General features: G+C 32.4%; 2 protein-coding genes across 4 annotated transcripts in view; one reads left to right on the forward strand and one right to left on the reverse strand.

Annotated features, from left to right (window-relative positions):
• Positions 1 to 13,900, forward strand: part of nclb (no child left behind) — a 27,065-nt gene extending 13,165 nt beyond the window's left edge. Inside the window, exons 2-16 of one of the 2 annotated variants that reach the window (XM_067264806.1) lie at positions 5,391 to 5,449; positions 5,525 to 5,652; positions 6,871 to 6,956; positions 8,921 to 9,023; positions 9,108 to 9,215; positions 9,290 to 9,411; positions 9,497 to 9,555; positions 9,625 to 9,721; positions 11,172 to 11,233; positions 11,461 to 11,572; positions 11,649 to 11,739; positions 11,811 to 11,932; positions 12,010 to 12,121; positions 12,197 to 12,377; positions 13,832 to 13,900. In XM_067264806.1, coding sequence (XP_067120907.1) covers positions 5,391 to 5,449; positions 5,525 to 5,652; positions 6,871 to 6,956; positions 8,921 to 9,023; positions 9,108 to 9,215; positions 9,290 to 9,411; positions 9,497 to 9,555; positions 9,625 to 9,721; positions 11,172 to 11,233; positions 11,461 to 11,572; positions 11,649 to 11,739; positions 11,811 to 11,932; positions 12,010 to 12,121; positions 12,197 to 12,375 — 1,440 coding nt within the window. In that variant the 3' untranslated portion in view covers positions 12,376 to 12,377; positions 13,832 to 13,900. Of the gene's footprint in view, positions 1 to 5,390; positions 5,450 to 5,524; positions 5,653 to 6,870; positions 6,957 to 8,920; positions 9,024 to 9,107; positions 9,216 to 9,289; positions 9,412 to 9,496; positions 9,556 to 9,624; positions 9,722 to 11,171; positions 11,234 to 11,460; positions 11,573 to 11,648; positions 11,740 to 11,810; positions 11,933 to 12,009; positions 12,122 to 12,196 lie in introns of both variants that reach the window. The other variant, XM_067264805.1, reaches the window with a different exon arrangement.
• Positions 13,008 to 17,777, reverse strand: LOC136970373 (synaptotagmin-C-like). 2 transcript variants are annotated; one of them, XM_067264808.1, is made up of 8 exons: positions 17,464 to 17,777; positions 17,329 to 17,363; positions 15,865 to 16,016; positions 15,625 to 15,794; positions 15,446 to 15,559; positions 13,824 to 14,180; positions 13,580 to 13,694; positions 13,008 to 13,499 (listed from the first exon to the last, which is right to left on the reverse strand). In XM_067264808.1, the coding sequence occupies exons 1-8, from the start codon at positions 17,467 to 17,469 to the stop codon at positions 13,159 to 13,161; spliced, it is 1,290 nt and encodes a 429-aa protein (XP_067120909.1). In that variant the 5' UTR covers positions 17,470 to 17,777; the 3' UTR covers positions 13,008 to 13,158. The 2 variants fall into 2 exon arrangements, with proteins under 2 accessions (XP_067120909.1, XP_067120908.1); XM_067264807.1 differs by having other exon boundaries at positions 15,859 to 16,016; positions 17,464 to 17,776.
• Positions 17,778 to 18,428: the final 651 nt, after the last annotated feature.

Raw genomic sequence — 18,428 nt, forward strand, 5'->3', positions numbered from 1 at the left:
GAGTGAGCGATTTAGTTTTCGCAAAGGAAAACCATGCACAAGCGAGAAGCGAGAAATAACGCTGGTGAGAGCAAATTTCAGGTTCTTGCACATATCTGACAGGTTTTGATATTTATCGCGTCTCGCTACATATTCTTGCTCGCTCGGAAAATTTGCTTGCTTGCGTCTGTGTAGTCACACTCTTAGTATTGACCAAATGCAATCTTTCATTATGCCAACTATACCAGTGGTATAATCACATATTCTGAAGGGCAAAATGCTTTATTTTTGCTTTATTCTGTTAGAACATAGCTTGTTCTAAATGTGAAATCTTTCTCCTGCAGAATATGATTTGATTACTGTAATATAAGGTAAATCAACATTATCGTGTGACGACGTAAGCTTGAAATGATTCTAGAATAAATTTAAAATAGTTCTAGATGTATTAATTCAGAATTAAACTAAGATGCATATGCAGCAAACTTAGAAATTTGATACAATAAATATTAATACAAATATAATTTGTCATATCTTATTTATAACAAGGTTATATTTTGCATTCTATATTCATAAAAGTATAGTTTAGCTTTTTATATTGGTATTATTTATATCTTAGTATAAATATAGACTGCTTTTAATAAATAATCTATCTTGCAAGCCTCATAAGATGTAGGAATTGTTTTGAACACAAAATCTCTATTGTTTTGAAACCGTATTTTGCGATAAACTAAGATTTTAATTTCCGAGAGATCGTGAAAAGTGATTTACAATAGTAAACTGAATGCGTTTTAATATACTAGTGCTTAAATTTGAGTTCAGGATTGAAAGTTAGAATTTTAATAAGTCACATTAATCGACCAGTGACTCCTGTTTAGCATAAGTTGTCCTTCAGTCTTGTCCGTATTTCTTCATTGTTTCGCATTCTCCGACTAAGCTGGTCGACAGAACTACTCGTCTGACTGGAATGTGGCAAGTAGTTCTGTCAACTGTCAACGAAATATATTGACGTTTAAACCTCCAGCAATAGACAGCTTTAACAGCACACTAATGTTTTCAGTCGTTTTAACTGATAATTAGATGAAGAAAACATAGAAGAATGGATGTGGTGTGTTCGAAAAGTTCCTGTACAGTGAGAAATTTGTAATGACATTTAAATTATGTGTGTGGTAGTGCATATGAGATTTATCAGTTGTACGTCCCATGTCTCCACTTTCTGTGGGGTGTGCACTGGAAGGCTGGGTGTACGAGAACAAATTGTCCACCCTACAGTAGCTGAAGACAGCAATTACCCAGTGCATCAAACAGATCACGCCATTGTACGGTAACTTTTTGGCCCTGTATTTTCATAAATACGTTCTAATGTATGATTTGGTTAACCAGATGACGGTTGGTTAAAATTACTAAAAATATTAGTCTATTAAAGCTGTTTATTATATAAACATCTCAAAGCCAAGTGATAGCCGTAACAAGTCGAGCTATTTTTTCGCTACTATTAATAAGGAAATTCTAATGTAATTTAAATACTAACAGTAGCAGAAAAATAGCCCAGTTCGTTACGATAATTGTTTAGTCGTTTATTGCCGGAAGTTTAAGGCTTTTATATACTTTTCAAGCTGGTTGAGAGACTTGGGGAGAAACAAATGCTTATTGGTTAAACTATATAAATGTAAATATTTCAAAGTGAGAAAAATTCTCTTCAAAATGTAAGGTGCATTTTGTTGAAGTTAACTCAAACGAATTTAACAAATCACACTGCTGTAGTATTAAATTAATTTTAAGGAAAAAAATCTTCCGAACTGGTTTTTTAGACTTGCACAAGATGGAACTTTCAATACCTTGAAAGTGTTTACAATAAAACTTTTACTTCTGAAATAGCTAATCTGATTTTTTTACAACATTATAAAGAGCCTAAGTATGAAAAGTAAATAGTAACGATAATCTGTAAACAAACGGCTCAACTGCAACCTGTAAATTATAATATAATACTGTTCTAAGCACAAACAAAAGTAAGTAATCTGTGAAGAATTTTCTATGTTTTGACGATAGTTCCTTAAAAATAATATCGAAGCAATGAATCTAACGTAATTTTAAAAAGCACTTCGAGTATAATTTACTTTGTACAGCCAATTTTAAGCAATAAGAAGAACAATGGAGAGTTCACTCTATTGACGAACGACAGATAATCACTTTGACTGTCATAAATTGTGTTACATAACAGTTTTATTCATTGTTTGACGTTATGCAAGATTTAGAAGCGTTGAGATAAAATTAGGAACAAGTATTTTTACATTTAATACAAAATTTAGTTAACTTCAAGCGTCTAATTTACCGATTGGAACTTTGCAAGTTTACAAAGGTTTAGATACTAAATTCTTTACAAAAAAAAGAAACTAGGACACACTGATGATACTTAGTAACATTCATTTCCTTGTTTTGTTTCTAGATAAAGGTTAAAGTTGTTTAAAAAAATTACTAGGTTACAGTTTATAATAGACATTGAAAGAAGTCATTCCAGTTTGTCACGTGTCAAGTAGAAAGGTGGAATAGTAAAATGGGTTTGGCTTCTAGTAACGTTCGGCCGTCGTGCCGCAGAAAACGATTCCATAATTAAATGAATTGTTTTGAATTATAATTTGTTTGTAATAAGATGTTGCAATTTAATGTCGTCGGCCTGGATATTGATGTCAAGTTTGCGCGAATGAATGTTTAATGATGTTTAAATCGTTGTCACTTATTAAATTGTTTGTAGAGAGTTATGTTTGAGGAAATTAATATTTTTATTCTTACTTATATAGATAAAAAGTCAATTAATTTAAACCTACACAAAACAGATACTGTAATTAAACTAATCTGATGGTAGATTGTTAAAATGGTGGTTTAAGTTTGCGTCACATCGTGGATTAAAAGCCAATTTTGGATGAGAACGATTACATTCTACAGATTTTAACAAGTATTTTGTAGTTTTCTATAACAACTCTTATTTTGTATATCAGACATAAATCATTTTGAGCAAAATGGATACCATATTTTAAATAATTTTACATGAAAAGTATAGTTTGTTGCTATTAAAGAACTACATTTTATGATGATAACCGGTTCCACAGGATGAACCTGTGGCAATCACAGTGTTAGTCAGTTCATGTTCACACACCATCAACAGGTCGGCTGTTATGGCGTTTTCTGGATGGTTTTTTCCGTGTTTAATACATAAATAGAGGCCAGTTTCTCGAGAGGCATCCTTCCCTTGGCAGATTGCCCGTGTGTTCTGTTGTCTTATCCCACCAGTTTGCTACAATATTGAATAGCTTGCACTTAGCCTAACTCTCAAGTTCAGCTTTCAGTTGTCTGTTCAAGATTAAGGTACATTCATAAAATCAAAAGAGTTAGGTGTGTGTTTATCTAGCTAGTCATAAAGTACTATTAGCTGGCTGGATGGCTGAGGCTGTTAAGGTGCCAGTATACTCCTATAGTGGATTTAGGATGGAATCTGGGTAGGATTTTTGATGGGTAATTGGTCCAGATATGTCAGATTTTATCCCTCGCCAATCTGCTGCCCCTTTGTGTCTGGACCCAGCCAAATTTATAATAAGCTTGAAAAAGGCCTCATTAGTGCCCACGGGACAGAATGAGTAAAAAAAAGGGTACCAGTAAAATAAAATAACAGTGATGACTACAGTATTTTAACCAATAATATAAAATACTATTCCAATAGAGAATGTGACTCTCAGATATTTCTGATATGCTATACATGGCTCCTATAATCACAAAGTTTGGCCACCCAGTTTATATATATACTATAGATACGAATTAATTATTCTTTTAAAATTTAAGTAGAATTTTAAACACATTATTAAAAATTATAATTGTAACGTGTCAATAACTGACGTTCCACCCGTCCTTAGTGTACCCGAAGAAGGCCATTCAAAACGGCCGAAAACGTTTGTACTTAGTGATTAAACTGTTAGAAACAAAGTGTAAAAAGTTTTTGTCTTACTTTTTTTATTACAATCCATTACTATAATGAGAAAATTACATAAGTTTACAACAATATTTCCTCGTAGGCACTTGTAGGAAGCAGTTGTCTTACAAGCAGTGGACTTTACCTTGCAGGCAATTATTGGAGCAAGCCCGAGCTGTCATCCTAAGGACGATAAGAAATCAGGCTCTGGTGATTGCCTGCAGGAAAGATTGTAAAATTTATTATTCTTTATTTGTAAGTTTTGATTAAAAACACAAAATAATAAGGCAAGTTACATGTGAAGTATTACTTTAACGTTTTAATTATGTATTACGACTTGTCAAATCACAAATCTCTATTAGAATTATTCCAAAAAAGTCTTTTGCAGATTTATGTATTTATTTATTTTTTTAAATTAATACAGATAATGTCCAATGGGAAAGAAAGAATCACCCTCACTCGATAACAAACTCTTGGATAAAAGCAAAACAGCAACAGCAATACATTCAAAATGTGAATGTATTGCTGTTGCTATGAACGTATGAAAATATGAATGTCTGACTTGTTTTTTAACCACGACGCCAGTTTTTCTGCTTTGTCAGTTTGTTCTTTTTGTTTTTATTTTAATATTTTTTAAATTTTTCTTGCACCTCACTTGGACAAAATTCTAAAACTAAAAACGAAACTTGCTTTACTCGGACGACTGCCAAGAGCGAATCAAATACATCGTCGACCCGGAAATGACATCGCGGGGGAGACTTCCAAAGGAAAGTTAAAAGAATGATCTCGCACATAAACTGTCACCGAAAATTTAAAAAGAAAATTACGTGAGGGTGATGACATGACACACAAATAAGATTGCTAAAAATAAATAATTGTTATAAGTATGTAAATAGGGTTGAGTGGGTGTAGAAATGGTAGAAATGTAAAGTTAATTTAAAGACGTGAGAAGTTTTTGCTTCGGTTTGTTTTAAAACATTATATTAATGTGACTTCACACGTTTGGTATTTGCCAAGTACCAAGAAAACGTTTGGCCAATACCAAGTAGGGTGGGTGCTTTACTTGCGACTTTAGTCAACAAATATTTGGTATTTGCCGTTTTTGACTCCCGGATTGTATATCGTGTCGAATCAAAGGTGATGAATCTACTCGGTCTTGACCAAACGTTTGCTTGGCATTTGTCAAATACCAATTGTTTGGAACTGCCTTTAGATCTTAAAAGACTAATTACTGTTTTGCATGGATGATAATCATTGTTAAAACCTGAGAAATATCAGGTTTTATCAGAATCCATGCAAAACAATAGAAATAGTCTCCACTAAAATTGGATTCATAAGAATTGATTTATGATTCTTAAGATAAGAACTAAAATAATAGGATTTATTGAATGCTGAAAGATAAGATTCTGTTTTAGTGGTTATTTCATTATTAATTGTGTGATTTGATTTCCAGGTGCATCTTTCGAAAGATGATTTGAAGAAGCTGATAAATGAAACAAAACAGGACATTAAGTAATTATTTTTTTGTACTTGGCTGTCTTGCCATTTTGAATAAATGAAAGCAGCGACATTTTTCCTATTTTACAGAGATGTCGAGAATGAAAATGGCGATCCGACGGTGCAGTCCGTGGACGAGTCGTCATTTAAAGAAGAGTGCGCGCTGAACGACGAAGATATATCGTTAAAGTATGACTTGGATAATTATGACGTCGATGGTCAGTATATAATTTTAAATTGATTTTGTGGTTTTCTTATAATTGTTTTAAAAATTAATGATGATATTAATTATCTTGTTAAAAATGTAAATTTACACATACCATATTCATGCCTTTTCATTATAATCATTGTGAGATCTTAAATTTCGCAATTATTTGCAAAGTTAGAATAAATTTATGCTTCTTGTCTTATATTTAAAACTAAAAGTCCATTTGGTCAATTAATTGTTTAGTTATACGATGTACTGTATTAACGTTCTCAATGACTTTCAGAGATCTTTATCGTGTTATTACATTGGGACAAAGCTAAGCTTTTACATATCACCTTCGATATACAACTTCTAAGAATGATAACATGTAATGTATAATAATTTGACAAAGGTCTATGAAAGTGATTGAAAACATTCATTTTTTCCAATGTATCTGCTGAAATTAGTACGGAAGGTGTCTCTATTTATATTATTTTCCAGTTTCTGAGGTGTTTTCTTAGAACTGTTCCTTTCTAGTTATACAAATACACATTTAAAGTATCTTCAATGAAAATCAATTTTACGTAGATACTTATTTATACACTATTCATGTAAATGAAAGTTTTTGAACTTTAAAAGTCTCCTTGCTGACAGTTGAAGTCTTTCCAGTCTCTCATACAATGTTTTGAACTTTAAAAAGTCACTTCTCAATAAAAATATTTAACATTTTAATGTGTTAATGTAGTTCATCACTTAAGATCAGTTCATATTCAACTGTAGTTTGTCTAAGTTCATTCCATTACGGCTTTGCTGCATTCCAAACTATAGACTATTTGATACTTGGTACTGTAAGTACCATCATCATTAGCTTTTTGTATAGTATTTTTATAATCTAATGTAGATTATTTTTCTAACTCAAATACCTGTGATATAACGTGATTAATTTGTCAGTAAATCAATGTATAATTGTGCTACTTCCATTTTATCCATGTCCACCAGTGATCAAATGGATAAAATCACCGAATGCTGACAGTTGGTTGAGAGTTTGTGCCCAATTAACGGGTTGACTGCATGGAGTCGTCGACTTGTTTGTTCAAATAATTTGTTATAAACAGCATTTTTTTCTGTCTTCATCAAAATCACACTGTTAAAAACATTCTTTTTTCCTTTATTCTTCAATCTTTAACTTAATTTAGTTTAAATATCTAATAAAATAACAGAAATCATGATGTGTTGAAAACTTTTTTAGATTCTTCCAATCCTATGGTGAACCTAGCAGATTTGACTGTTTTTGCAAACAATGAAGATGACCCTTATATAACATTGAAAGACAAGGTAAGATTTCTGTTTGATAATAAATAGAAAATAACATTTACTGTATAACTAATTGGATAATTATAAGTGAAGGCTAGTGGCATTCAATATTATTGTATAATCGACTATATTTTTCAGTATCAAAGGTAGAAACATGAATGCTGGCTGTTATCATTATTAATGTTCATATTGATGATACTTGAAAAAAAAACACTGCTGAGCATAATTTCAATCTCATTTTTCTTTTTGCAGGTTTAACTTTCGGAATATCAGAGATTCTAAAGTTTTAGAATCTCTGATATTCCGAAAGTTAAGCAGTACCGGAGATAAAGGTTCAGTGAGAGTGTCCAATGCTAATGAACCTTGAAATTAAAATTACCACCAAATTTCATTGTATAATTAGGCAGTTTCAATTGTTATCTTTATTTTTTATTAGGTTTTGACATTTTTATCATATTGTATTATATTTTTTATTTGCTGTATTGGCCCGAATATCAGTTGATGGGTACATTCTGGTATGCATCGGTCCCAGCCACAACTGATACACAAATGAATAATTTAATAAGCTTTTACTGGAATGTCTGTCAGCCCAACAAGATGTTGAGAGTGAATGTGGACTATATTTATGTTTGCAGACTTATTTGGTCAAAATATTTGTGGGTTAATACAGAAGAGTAGTAAAAATGGTTTTAATAATATAATTGGAGAGGTGGCCATATTACTTCATCAGAACTCACTGTATTCACACTTTTATGAAGGATTACAGCCGTACATGAGGTATTTACCTGGCAGAAGAAAGGGAAGGAGCGGAGCTGGACAGGTGAGAAAGGAAGAATCCCTCCGAGTGTTATACATTTGGCTACTGCTCCTTCTACATTTAATGTCGGCATGCAGTTTTTAGGCTGCTAGGCCATCTTCCCAATGGGTCTAACAGAAAATCCAAGTTGTAGTATACACTAATATGCAGTGTAGCTACAAAAAGCTAGACAAGAGTAGGGTTAGTGCCAAGTGGATATTACTGGAGGCTTAAACTAATACTAACATTAAACTATACAACCTGATCTAGTGAGCCATAAAAGAGACAGAATAGCCTAACTAATGTAAACAAGACAAGAAGAATCAGTGTCGTAGCGTGGGTGTCAGCTGCCCAGGACGGAGGAAAATTTCATTGTCCCTTAAATAGAAAAATACGGGGAATTTCTACAAGTCAGTACAGATGGTGTTGTCAGTCGCTACAATAAGCAAGATGTCGTTATTATACATTCATTTAAAGAAAGGGGATTCCCCAGTTTTGTCACAGAATAAGTAATGAAAAATTCCGTGCTCATTTCAATCGGTCCGAATCATAGGTGCAACAAAAAATATGAGATGAAATGGTTCAAATTTTTACAATATATTATTATTATTTATTGTGAAAAAATACCGCCCCCTAAAAGTGTTGCTTAGGGTGGGCCACCCCTGCTGCCCCCACTACGCTACGCCATTGAGAAGAATACATAAGTACCACATCCACAGCTCGATGAGTGCAATTTACATTAGTTGCTACACAACAAACTCACTAGTGAACATCAGAACATATTAATTACGGTTTGCAGATGCGCTGTTGGATGCCTACTGAATCCAATAGTATAAATGCTAAAGTATAAAAAATGAAAAAGATTCTCAAGTTATCTGACGATTGTTATAAATTTCTATTAAGCAAACATAAAAGTATACAATTAGTAATTAAAATATAATTAACACAATTAATTTGTATACAAATGTAAAGCTTTTAAGTAAGTGTATGCTTTAGAAATAAAGCTGTTTAATTTGTCATAGTTGCTTATGATACAGAATTTTGTTGGTTAATACTGCAATTAATATTGTCAAAATCAATATCAATTACCTGTTGTTGATTATTGCACAGTATTATATCAATTACAGATTTTGTGATATCAAACGTTACTAGTAAAGGCTTGCTTCTGATATTATTTTACTTACGATAGGAGGATGATACCGACGACGACGAAGATTTTCATATTCGACCGACGGATAACCTGGTTGCCGTCGGTAGAGTTCATGAAGACTGTAGTGTGTTAGAAATTTATGGTAAGTATATTTTGTTTGTTATTAATAGATTATTTTTTATACTTATTTACCCAAGATGCTTTTTTCCTTTTGTGTATCTATTAGTTTATAATGAAGAGGAGGACGATCTGTACGTTCATCACGATACAATTCTGCCTGCATATCCATTAGCTCTGGAATGGTTGAATTTTGATCCGAGTGTAGAAACTCCAGGTAGGCTATTTGGAAAATTATTTTTTTGACGTACAAAGTTCAATTTGCTTATAATAAGTTAAAAATTTTTTCAGGAAACTACATTGCCGTTGGCGATATGACGCCAGTCATACGTATTTGGGATATCGACGTGGTGGATGCACTCGAGCCGGCTTACACTCTCGGAAAGACTGCCAAGAAGAAGAAGAAAGCTAAAGTTAACATTAAATCCATTCGATTTTGAAAAAATTGTGTGGTTATGTTTGTTTTTAATTGCATTTTTATTTATTTATTAATTTTAGTCAAAATATTGTGGTCACTCGGAAGCCGTCTTGGATATTTCTTGGAATAAGCACATTAGGTAAAATACTCGTTCTTTTCTCTTTTACAAAATACTTAAATAATGACAAATTTTTTGGTATATAAACAGACATAATTTGGCAAGTGGCTCTGCAGATTACACAACTCTCATATGGGATATATCAGAAGAGAAACCCGTTACGAAATTTGAGAAAAATACAGAAAAGGTGAATAAAATTTCTAGTGGTGACATTAAAATGGTTTTATAATGCTTCTATCTTAAGGATAACACAAATAGATTATTTAAATTCTGCTAAAATCCTAGAAAAATGCAACAGCAATTAATTTTTGTTGGATTTTTTTACAGGATCTTCCAAGATTGTCAATTAATTACAATAAAATTTAGACTTTAAGTAGACGACATCACTATTTTAGTAATAATAAGTCATTCTTAATTTAATTAACGAATTTAGAAATCTGTAGAAGATAAGATTGTCTCGGAATGGTGTTATCTTCGAGACATAAAATTACCAAATTTAAATTAATTGAAAATAAAGTAGTTATGAGATGGAACCACTGCCTGTTGATAGTCAGGTGTTTTCATTAATTAATTAATTTTTAAAATTCACAAAATGATTGAAGAATACAAAAAAAAAAGTATTTTTGTTTTGTCCTTGACACCTCAGAAACATGACGTTCTTACAGCAGAGTTGACCTTTTATTGAAGTATCTCGTCTCTTTCGCTACGTAAAACACTAAAAAATTTCTTCTGATGGTGACACAATTATAAAAGTATATTAATAAATGATAAAAAAATGGTCAGGATGATCTTCAATTATGAATATTTTGTGAATTTTACCATAAACATCCATTAACCTGATTTTTAGATTACTGCCAAACAATTGCCAGATTACATTGCCTACCTCTAGGCCCAAATTGCTTGACATTTAATCAACAATTGGTGAATTTTAAAATGTATTTATTGTCCTGGCCATTTTTTCTTATTTATTAATTAATTTTTACTTTTTAATAAGTGGAAAAAATGTAGTGTTATAACCTAACAATTCAAATGCTGGTTAATGTTACCTTAGGTAGCCAAGATGGCAGCTTGTCTCTGAAACTGTGGGGATGCACATACTAACGTAACCTATTCTAATAAATTACCCCTATTCTAATATTTTGGTTGACAATAATTATGGTAATTTATTAGAATAGGTTAGGTTAGTACGTGCGTCCCCACTGTTTCAGAGACAAGCTGCCATCTTGGCTACCTAAGGTAACATTAACCCAAATGCAAATATAGTTTCCTAATACAGTAAACTTTCCATTTTGTGGTGTAATGATAGTTTCTCAAGAATTAAGTGAGCCATTCTGTTAGGGAAAACAGAACAGCTCACTTAATTTTCAAGTGGGTAATCTCTGTTTACAACAGTGAACTTAAAGAAAATAGATTGTACGCTTGAAATACAGTTTGAACTATGTAATTTCTCGCAGAAATGTCATATTGACTGTATAAATAAATATTTCTAAAGTGTGGGACTTACTGCAATTAAGAGAGCTTATTTATTTACTTGATGACGATTGGATATTGTTTTTATATGTAAATTGAATGTAACATATTTTTGAATGGGATTAAATTTTTTTTTTCTGTAAATTCTTATAATTTTATCTGTTTAGGTGCAATCTGTTAAATGGCATCCTTTTGAAAGTCAAATTTTGCTGACTGGAAGCTGTGATAAGTAAGATATTATTGTTTTAATTATCTTTTTTTATTTTTTTTTTGTAATGCTATTTTATATCTAATAAAATAGCCACTGTATATCTTAGACACATCTAAAAACGTTTAAAATTTAGAAAATGTGCTCTTCTTTTCCATTTTACAGCCTGTCGTGAACTTTGTTTTTAAGCTGCTTTAGTTCAGGCATGGGAAAAGTTATGTGCGAATAATAATTATTATTGTTTTTAGGACAGTGAGAGTGTTTGACTGTCGCAATAAGGACGACACTCACAAATGCTGGCTGCTGGATGGCGAAATAGAAAAAGTTATCTGGGATCACTTTAATCCTTTCTTCTTCCTTGTAAGTCTACGTTATTTTTGCAGATTTCAATAGTGCAATAAATCACTACAACTTAATTTTACATGTGTTTTTCAAGGCTAGCACAGATAAAGGTTCTGTATACTGTTTAGATGCAAGAAACGATAAACCCGTTTATGTGATCAAAGCTCATTTCGAGGCTGTTACAGGTACGTTGGTCGATTTGGCAAATTCGACAGTATCAATAAACAAGTTTATGGATTGAATTATATTTTTATAGGGCTTTCTTTAAGTACGCAATGCGCAGGTTGTCTTGTTACCGCATCCACCGATGGTACAATCAAAATTTGGGACATCAGCAATAACCATCCAGATTTTATAGAAGAAAAGAAGTTAAATGTGGTATGTTTCAGTTTTCTTATTGAATATTTAATTTTATAAATGTTTCACTAATGAAAAATAATAAACTGTATTGAAAGGGATCCATACACGCCCTCGCATTGTCTACCGATTCGCCGTTTTTGTTTGCTGCCGGTGGTGACGATCGCTCAAATAACTTCACCGTCTGGGATTTTGGAAATATGAAATCTGGTAAGCTTATTTATATTAAAGGATTGACAAATAATTGCAAAAATAAATCTACCAATTGCCATTTGTGCTTTGCAGTTACGACGAGATTTGCTCATTACATAAACGAAAATCTCTCAAAAGCTCAGAACGAGACAGAACTAATGGAAACAGATCTAACTACAGACGAAATGCAGAATCTTAGACTGAATAACATGGAGATGGGAATCAAACCGAAAAAGAAATTTCGACAGTTTAAATCCATAAAACCCAAATAACTGTAAATATTTAAATATTAATTTTGAAAATAAATAAATATATATTTCTTGTTATTTTTTCGGGGGATACTTTCATACATAACTTTTAAAAACTCATCGTTGCTCAACTTTTACATGTTGGCCGTGTGGTATATTTGTTCCGGCTTATCATTGGAAAGATCTTGTACGATCTCCCCAATCTGGATTCCCGTTTTATCTAGTTGACTCCATTCTGGGATGCTGCGGCCCCTAGATACAGGGAATCATTGTTGAGCTGTCATTCGTCGACCGCCGTGTTGCCGGTTCGACCAGATTTTAACAGGGTTTACTTGTACATGTTTGTGAAAGCCTTTTGTATAGGCTTGGTCAGACACACACAAAAAAATGTTGTTGTATCTGTCTATAAATCACATTTAATAATTATCAGACAATCTTTCAAATTTTTAAGGTGTAATACCTTTTAAATCACGATTGTTTTCCTATTTATCGATATAAAATTTCGTTTTTGAATGGTGTTTAAATGGCATTAAAAACAAAGCTTGTTATAAATGGTGTTTCTATATATTGGAAAGTAAGAAAAGTATTGATTGTTGTTTGTTCGAAAATGACTCGAGTCACTTCTTACGGTATATGAATATATTAAAATTATCGAGTTTGTGGATCAATAACTATATTCGTATTTTATTTAAACATACTTTCACGAAAGAAAATGCTAAAAATTTTGCAAAATTCTTCACATTTTCGCTTCTGAGAACTGTATTTGCTATGTATATGATTAAACATATATATTCAATACATTTCTTGTCATTTCAAGGTGTGCCAATACGTTAATAGCTTTCTCGGTAGTTGCTTCATTGCATTCCATTGTTCTCGACCCCTGCCTTGCGTATTTGTTCCCAGAGCGACTTTTCCAACGTACGATTTCTTCTTGATTTGTTTGGAGTTTGAGTTATCGGACGATGCTCTGTTTCCATTACCTTTGTCTACGACAACCGTCAGCAGCACAACATTTTCCAGATCGCTCAGTGGCAAGTCAAATGAGAGTACTTCGTTGAATACCGGAAAACTGGATCCTTGGCAGGAGTTTGTCTTTCTCTGTTGGATGACTTTGCCATTTTTTAACATCAATACGGAAACGTACGGTGCTGTAATGCGTAAATTTGTTTTCAATCATAACAAAATTAGTGCTACGTAAGATTTAAATTAGTTGAGTTTGTCAACTTACCGAATTTTGTTGGATCATCCGTAGTTAATCTCAAATGGCAGGCTTTAAATATGGTAAACGTTAGACGTTGCGCCGTAGGCAAGTAACTTAATCCAAAACATAATTTTCCATTTGTCTTGATTTGTGAAAAAGAAATTCAAATTATTAATTGAAAAATTAATAAGTAAATAAATAAATAATTGAGTTAGATTTCTAATCAGATGGATTCTGTATTGTATCTAACTTTGAAAAAAATGTGATTTACCTCTTTAGGTGCTGTCAAATCAACTGTGTGTTCCTGTATTTGAATATTCTTTAATAAATTATAATCTTTCAAATAGATTGTACATTCTCCTAATTCTGTATCATTTGCGTACTTTTCGTGATCATAAACTAAAAATTTCACTATGCATTTCTTTAAGTCGGCCTTTCTCAGAGATGTGACGTAGTTTTCCATGAACAGGGGATGCCTTGTTTTCCTTTTTACATTGCTTTGAAAGGTACAGAATGGAATGGTGCCGTCTTTTATCTTCACACACCTGTCCCTGCTGAGATATAACTTAATGATTGTGTAAGGGTTGCAGACACCGCCATACAATTTTTCCGGTAAGTCTTGAGCTTCCTAAGGCAATTTAGAATAAAAATAAATGGTGAGAATTACAGTATGAAAGAAAATGTTAAGATAAATGTATGCCTTAATTTTCTGTTATCATTACAATTAGAAAGAACTTTAATGCATTATGCACACATTCATTTTGTTAATTTTTATAAACGTATTAAATAGAATTTATAATTGATTGATAGTTTAGTTTACAAGAAGTTGCCTTTAAAAGTTGTCCATTATTCATGAGCTGAACAAAGCCTTAAAGTTCTGCACTATGATCACTAACAGCCTGTTTGTACCTACTGTAGATTTGGCCACACCCAAATAAATTAGCTAGATGCTGAAGATACGAGGAAGTTTAATGTATATATTCAATACAAGAAATGTATTGAATATATACATTAAGCTTCCTGAAAATTTCCAAGTCCAAATTACACTTAAACCTAGATCCCTCAGAGCAGTTAAGCCGACATCTTTGTCTCATCTGTCAGCCATCTCTGTAATCTGCCATTGGTTGAGGTAGTAAAGACATCTGTATATAATATTGTATAGGTAGCCAAACTGAGGTTTCTACATATAACACTCGAAAATAATTGGGAAACATTTGGTTTGTTTAAAAAATGAAGAACTTGTTCGTGGAACGGGGTTTTATTTCCAAATTGTTCGGTTTTAACATATAGCAAGGAATATTGCTAGAATACTCTAGGTCAGATTTTGTGCTCAATGATAATTGCTGGGTGAGAGATTGTTTAATCTTTAAAGAGGCATCTGGCTAGTTCTCTCAAATGGATATCAAGGCAGAACAGACTCTGCGCCAGACTTCTTCCATGACGTGTACCTTGCCACTACATTACGACCATGGCTTTGAATAGTGGTGATGATTCCTTGGGGGATGTTCATGACATTCCTTGCTACACAACTCTGTCAGTTTAGAAATGAAGCCCTATTCTGAGAATGATAGTCTATTATGTTTATTTTTCAAGTAAATGAAATGTATTTTGTTAAATATTTTACAAAAGAGCTTGCATTGATATCCATCCCATATTCTTACATACTAAATTATGTTCAGAATACTATACAAGTTCTTTCTAGTTGTGTTAAACATAATTAAAATAGAAATGATTTAATTCTAGATAAATGTTAATTTCATTTTGTGCTAGCAAATGGATCTATAACAAAGATAACTATTAAATTCTCTCTGATTGTAGCATAGTTTAATGTTATACAACTCCGATTTATTACTTTGATTTATAAGTATGAAATGTTTTCATTCTGTTAATTACCTTTAAGAGAATAGCCAGTTGTCCTACTTGTTCCTTACTTTCTGTCATGAAACGAAGCGAGAAGGTTATCTGTCCATAATTAATGTCAACAATAACGTTTTTATCTTCTTCAGGCTAGAAAATATTTGACAAATTACTCAAATATTGTCAAGTAAGGGTATTATAAAAACTGTACTTACAAATACAAACGAATCCAAATTTTGAATTACGTCAAATTTGCTGTTGATAGAATTGTCGGTGCTTCTGGAACACGGATCCCTGAACGAATTTAAGCCCGTCGTGTAATAAGGTAAAGGCGGAACGGATATTAAATTACTGCCCTGCGTTATCTTCAGTTTATCTTTACCGTCTGGACAATTAAATAATCATTAACCGATCTAATTAAGAATTTTTCAAATACTATTGCTACTTACATTTACCATTCAGACAAGATTTAGGTGAGGAGGGAGTTAACCAGCAGCATTCGGTCACAACAAACACTGTGCCTAATGTTACTAACAACACTATGGATCCACATACTATTATTATTAATAGTTTTTCTTCTTCCGTTAAGTGAAAGTTTCCTTCGTATCTGTAAACGGGAGTCGACAAATAGTATAAAATTGTACAAACTTTTATACAAGTTTGAGTCTACCCAAGCTTTTGAGCATCACTTGTATGATCTTTAACATTATTATGAATGAAGATGCTTCTTGCATAGCTCTTATTCATTTGTGATAACTTGTATAATAAAAGACTTTTCACTCGTTTCATAATAAGTAATATATATTTTTGAGCCGTGTTAGTGTTGTGTTTTCTTTTTTGCTTTGTGAACACTAAGAGAGCCTTATTGGCTCATTTTGGGTTTAGCCAGGTCCACAACACGGCACCCAGTTGGTGACAGAAGGGACCCGACATAAAACAGTAATACATTAATTTAATTTTATTATTCAGTAACTGAAAGTGTTACAAAATTGGTGTATTTAACCCAAATATAGCAAGCTGTTTTAATAATACCAATAAAATAATCTGAATATTCTTAGGAAAAAGTAGTAATCTATACAAAGATTAATCAAAAAATATCCAGTAGTCATTGAATTAAGTCATCATATAAGAGACAAAGTTAATTTAGTAAAGTTTAAATTATCTGGCATACCCTCTAGTGTGATCACTTATGCATTTTCATTTCTATGTACTGTGTTACACATCAGTGCACTGTATTATTTGCCTGCCTCTAGAAAGAATCTGTACCAAAGGGTGACAAGTCACATCACTCCATTTCCTATGTGCAGACTAGCCTGTACATACAGTAATCTGGCACCCTTCTGTTTACCTCTAATGTCTGTAAATGTAAAGTTTGTCATCAGCGATACTAAGATTTGTACTATGAACTAAAATAGTTATTGTGAAGAGCAGTTTTGGAAAAATAATTGTTTTTCTCATGAAAAATCATTACTTTTTTTATTCTGCTTGACCCTGATCGTGGTGATGAGGATCTTGGAGAATTGCAATGCTGTTGCAGCAGTGTAATTTTAAACATATTGATCACATGGAATAACACAATGCAATGAGGTGCCAAGAGAGTACCTTCAGGGAGGATTTTCTATGGGAAAAATTGGCCCTTATTTACATGTTAGACATATGAAGAAAACATTGAAAACTCCATACAGTTTAAGTGTAAATCCATCAACCCACGTTTGGCATTTTTAGGTCATCAGATGTCTAGCAAATGCAGCAAGCACGTCTTTCTAAAATCTTTCTATGTTTGCGTAGATTTTGTAAAAATAAGAATTTAGAAAACATTTATACATATTCTAGAATCATATTAAGTGTGTAATTCTCCATAGCTATACAGGAAATTTTATATAGGAATTAGTTTGAATAATTATAAGAATGTAACTTACACTCCAGAAGTTATGTCTTCAGTAACTTCAGTTGCCTGTTAAAGGGTACTCCAATTATATCAAGACCAATAATTATAATCTACCATTGTTTTAATGATTTAAAGTATGATTTAGATCAGAGAGAACTTATCTTACATTCATAATTATCCATTTTCAACCGTCAAACAGCCATATAATGTGGGACGTACCGTCTTCATGCTGCAGCTTCCATACAAAGATCACATATTGAAATGGTGCCGTGTAGAAGGGATATAACTAAGGACACCAGAACAATATTAACTTTAAAATATAATTTAAACTTAAATAGAGGGACTTCTTTGCACCGGAAAAGCGAAATTTCACAAAAAATTATTTTAAATCGTGATGTCTGCGGAGACTTTAAAAACAGCAATTCCGTTCTATGCAAGTGGCCATTATAGCATCGACAGGTGGGACGTATAAAGCACGTGGGGCTCTGGATGACGTTGCTGCAAACACACACACACATCCTGCATATGTTTTTCGAAAAATTATATGAATCACAGCACTTTAATGCACGTATAATTAGAATATGATGGCGTAAATTGTCCTGTAAGGCTCTTTTATAGTCGAACAGATATTGCACGTGTTGTCACACACACACACCGACTTATTAATTAAAATTATGCAGCGATTAATGAAGAAAATTAACATAAAAACTAATTTATTCAGCAAAAACTCTGCTCCATACACAGGGACACTAAATTTTGCACATTACACTGTACATTGCCAAGATTAGACAGAAAAATGGGCCTATTTCTATACTAAGGTACAGTACAACAGTACTTGAATACATGAAGTGTATGTTACGTTCACTTCGAGTGTTACGAGCTATTAAGGTTAATTGCTTTTTTTAAAATGCATTTTATATTTAATTACTCGGTGTTTAGTTTGGAAGATTTCATAAATTATAATAAACAGAAATAAACATTTTTAAAGTAAAACTGCTTTCTTATTAAGAGGATGTTGCAGCACCATAAGCACCTCTCCCGGATACGCCCCTTAGTTAACTTTCAAACTACCCTCTTAATGAAATTTCGTAGTCAGGAAAAAGGTGAGCATGTAAAAATTAAGGTGTGTTG

Source organism: Centruroides vittatus, unplaced genomic scaffold (genome assembly GCF_030686945.1).
Source record: "Centruroides vittatus isolate TY-2023 unplaced genomic scaffold, ASM3068694v2 contig_193, whole genome shotgun sequence".
NCBI lineage: Eukaryota > Metazoa > Arthropoda > Arachnida > Scorpiones > Buthidae > Centruroides > Centruroides vittatus.

Coding starts and splice junctions, on each gene's coding strand:
- LOC136970373 (XM_067264807.1), bottom strand. Junction 14,181..15,445: donor AACTGGCTATTCTCTTAAAG/GTAATTAACAGA, acceptor AAATTGCCTTAG/GAAGCTCAAGACTTACCGGA. Junction 13,500..13,579: donor GGATGATCCAACAAAATTCG/GTAAGTTGACAA, acceptor TACGCATTACAG/CACCGTACGTTTCCGTATTG.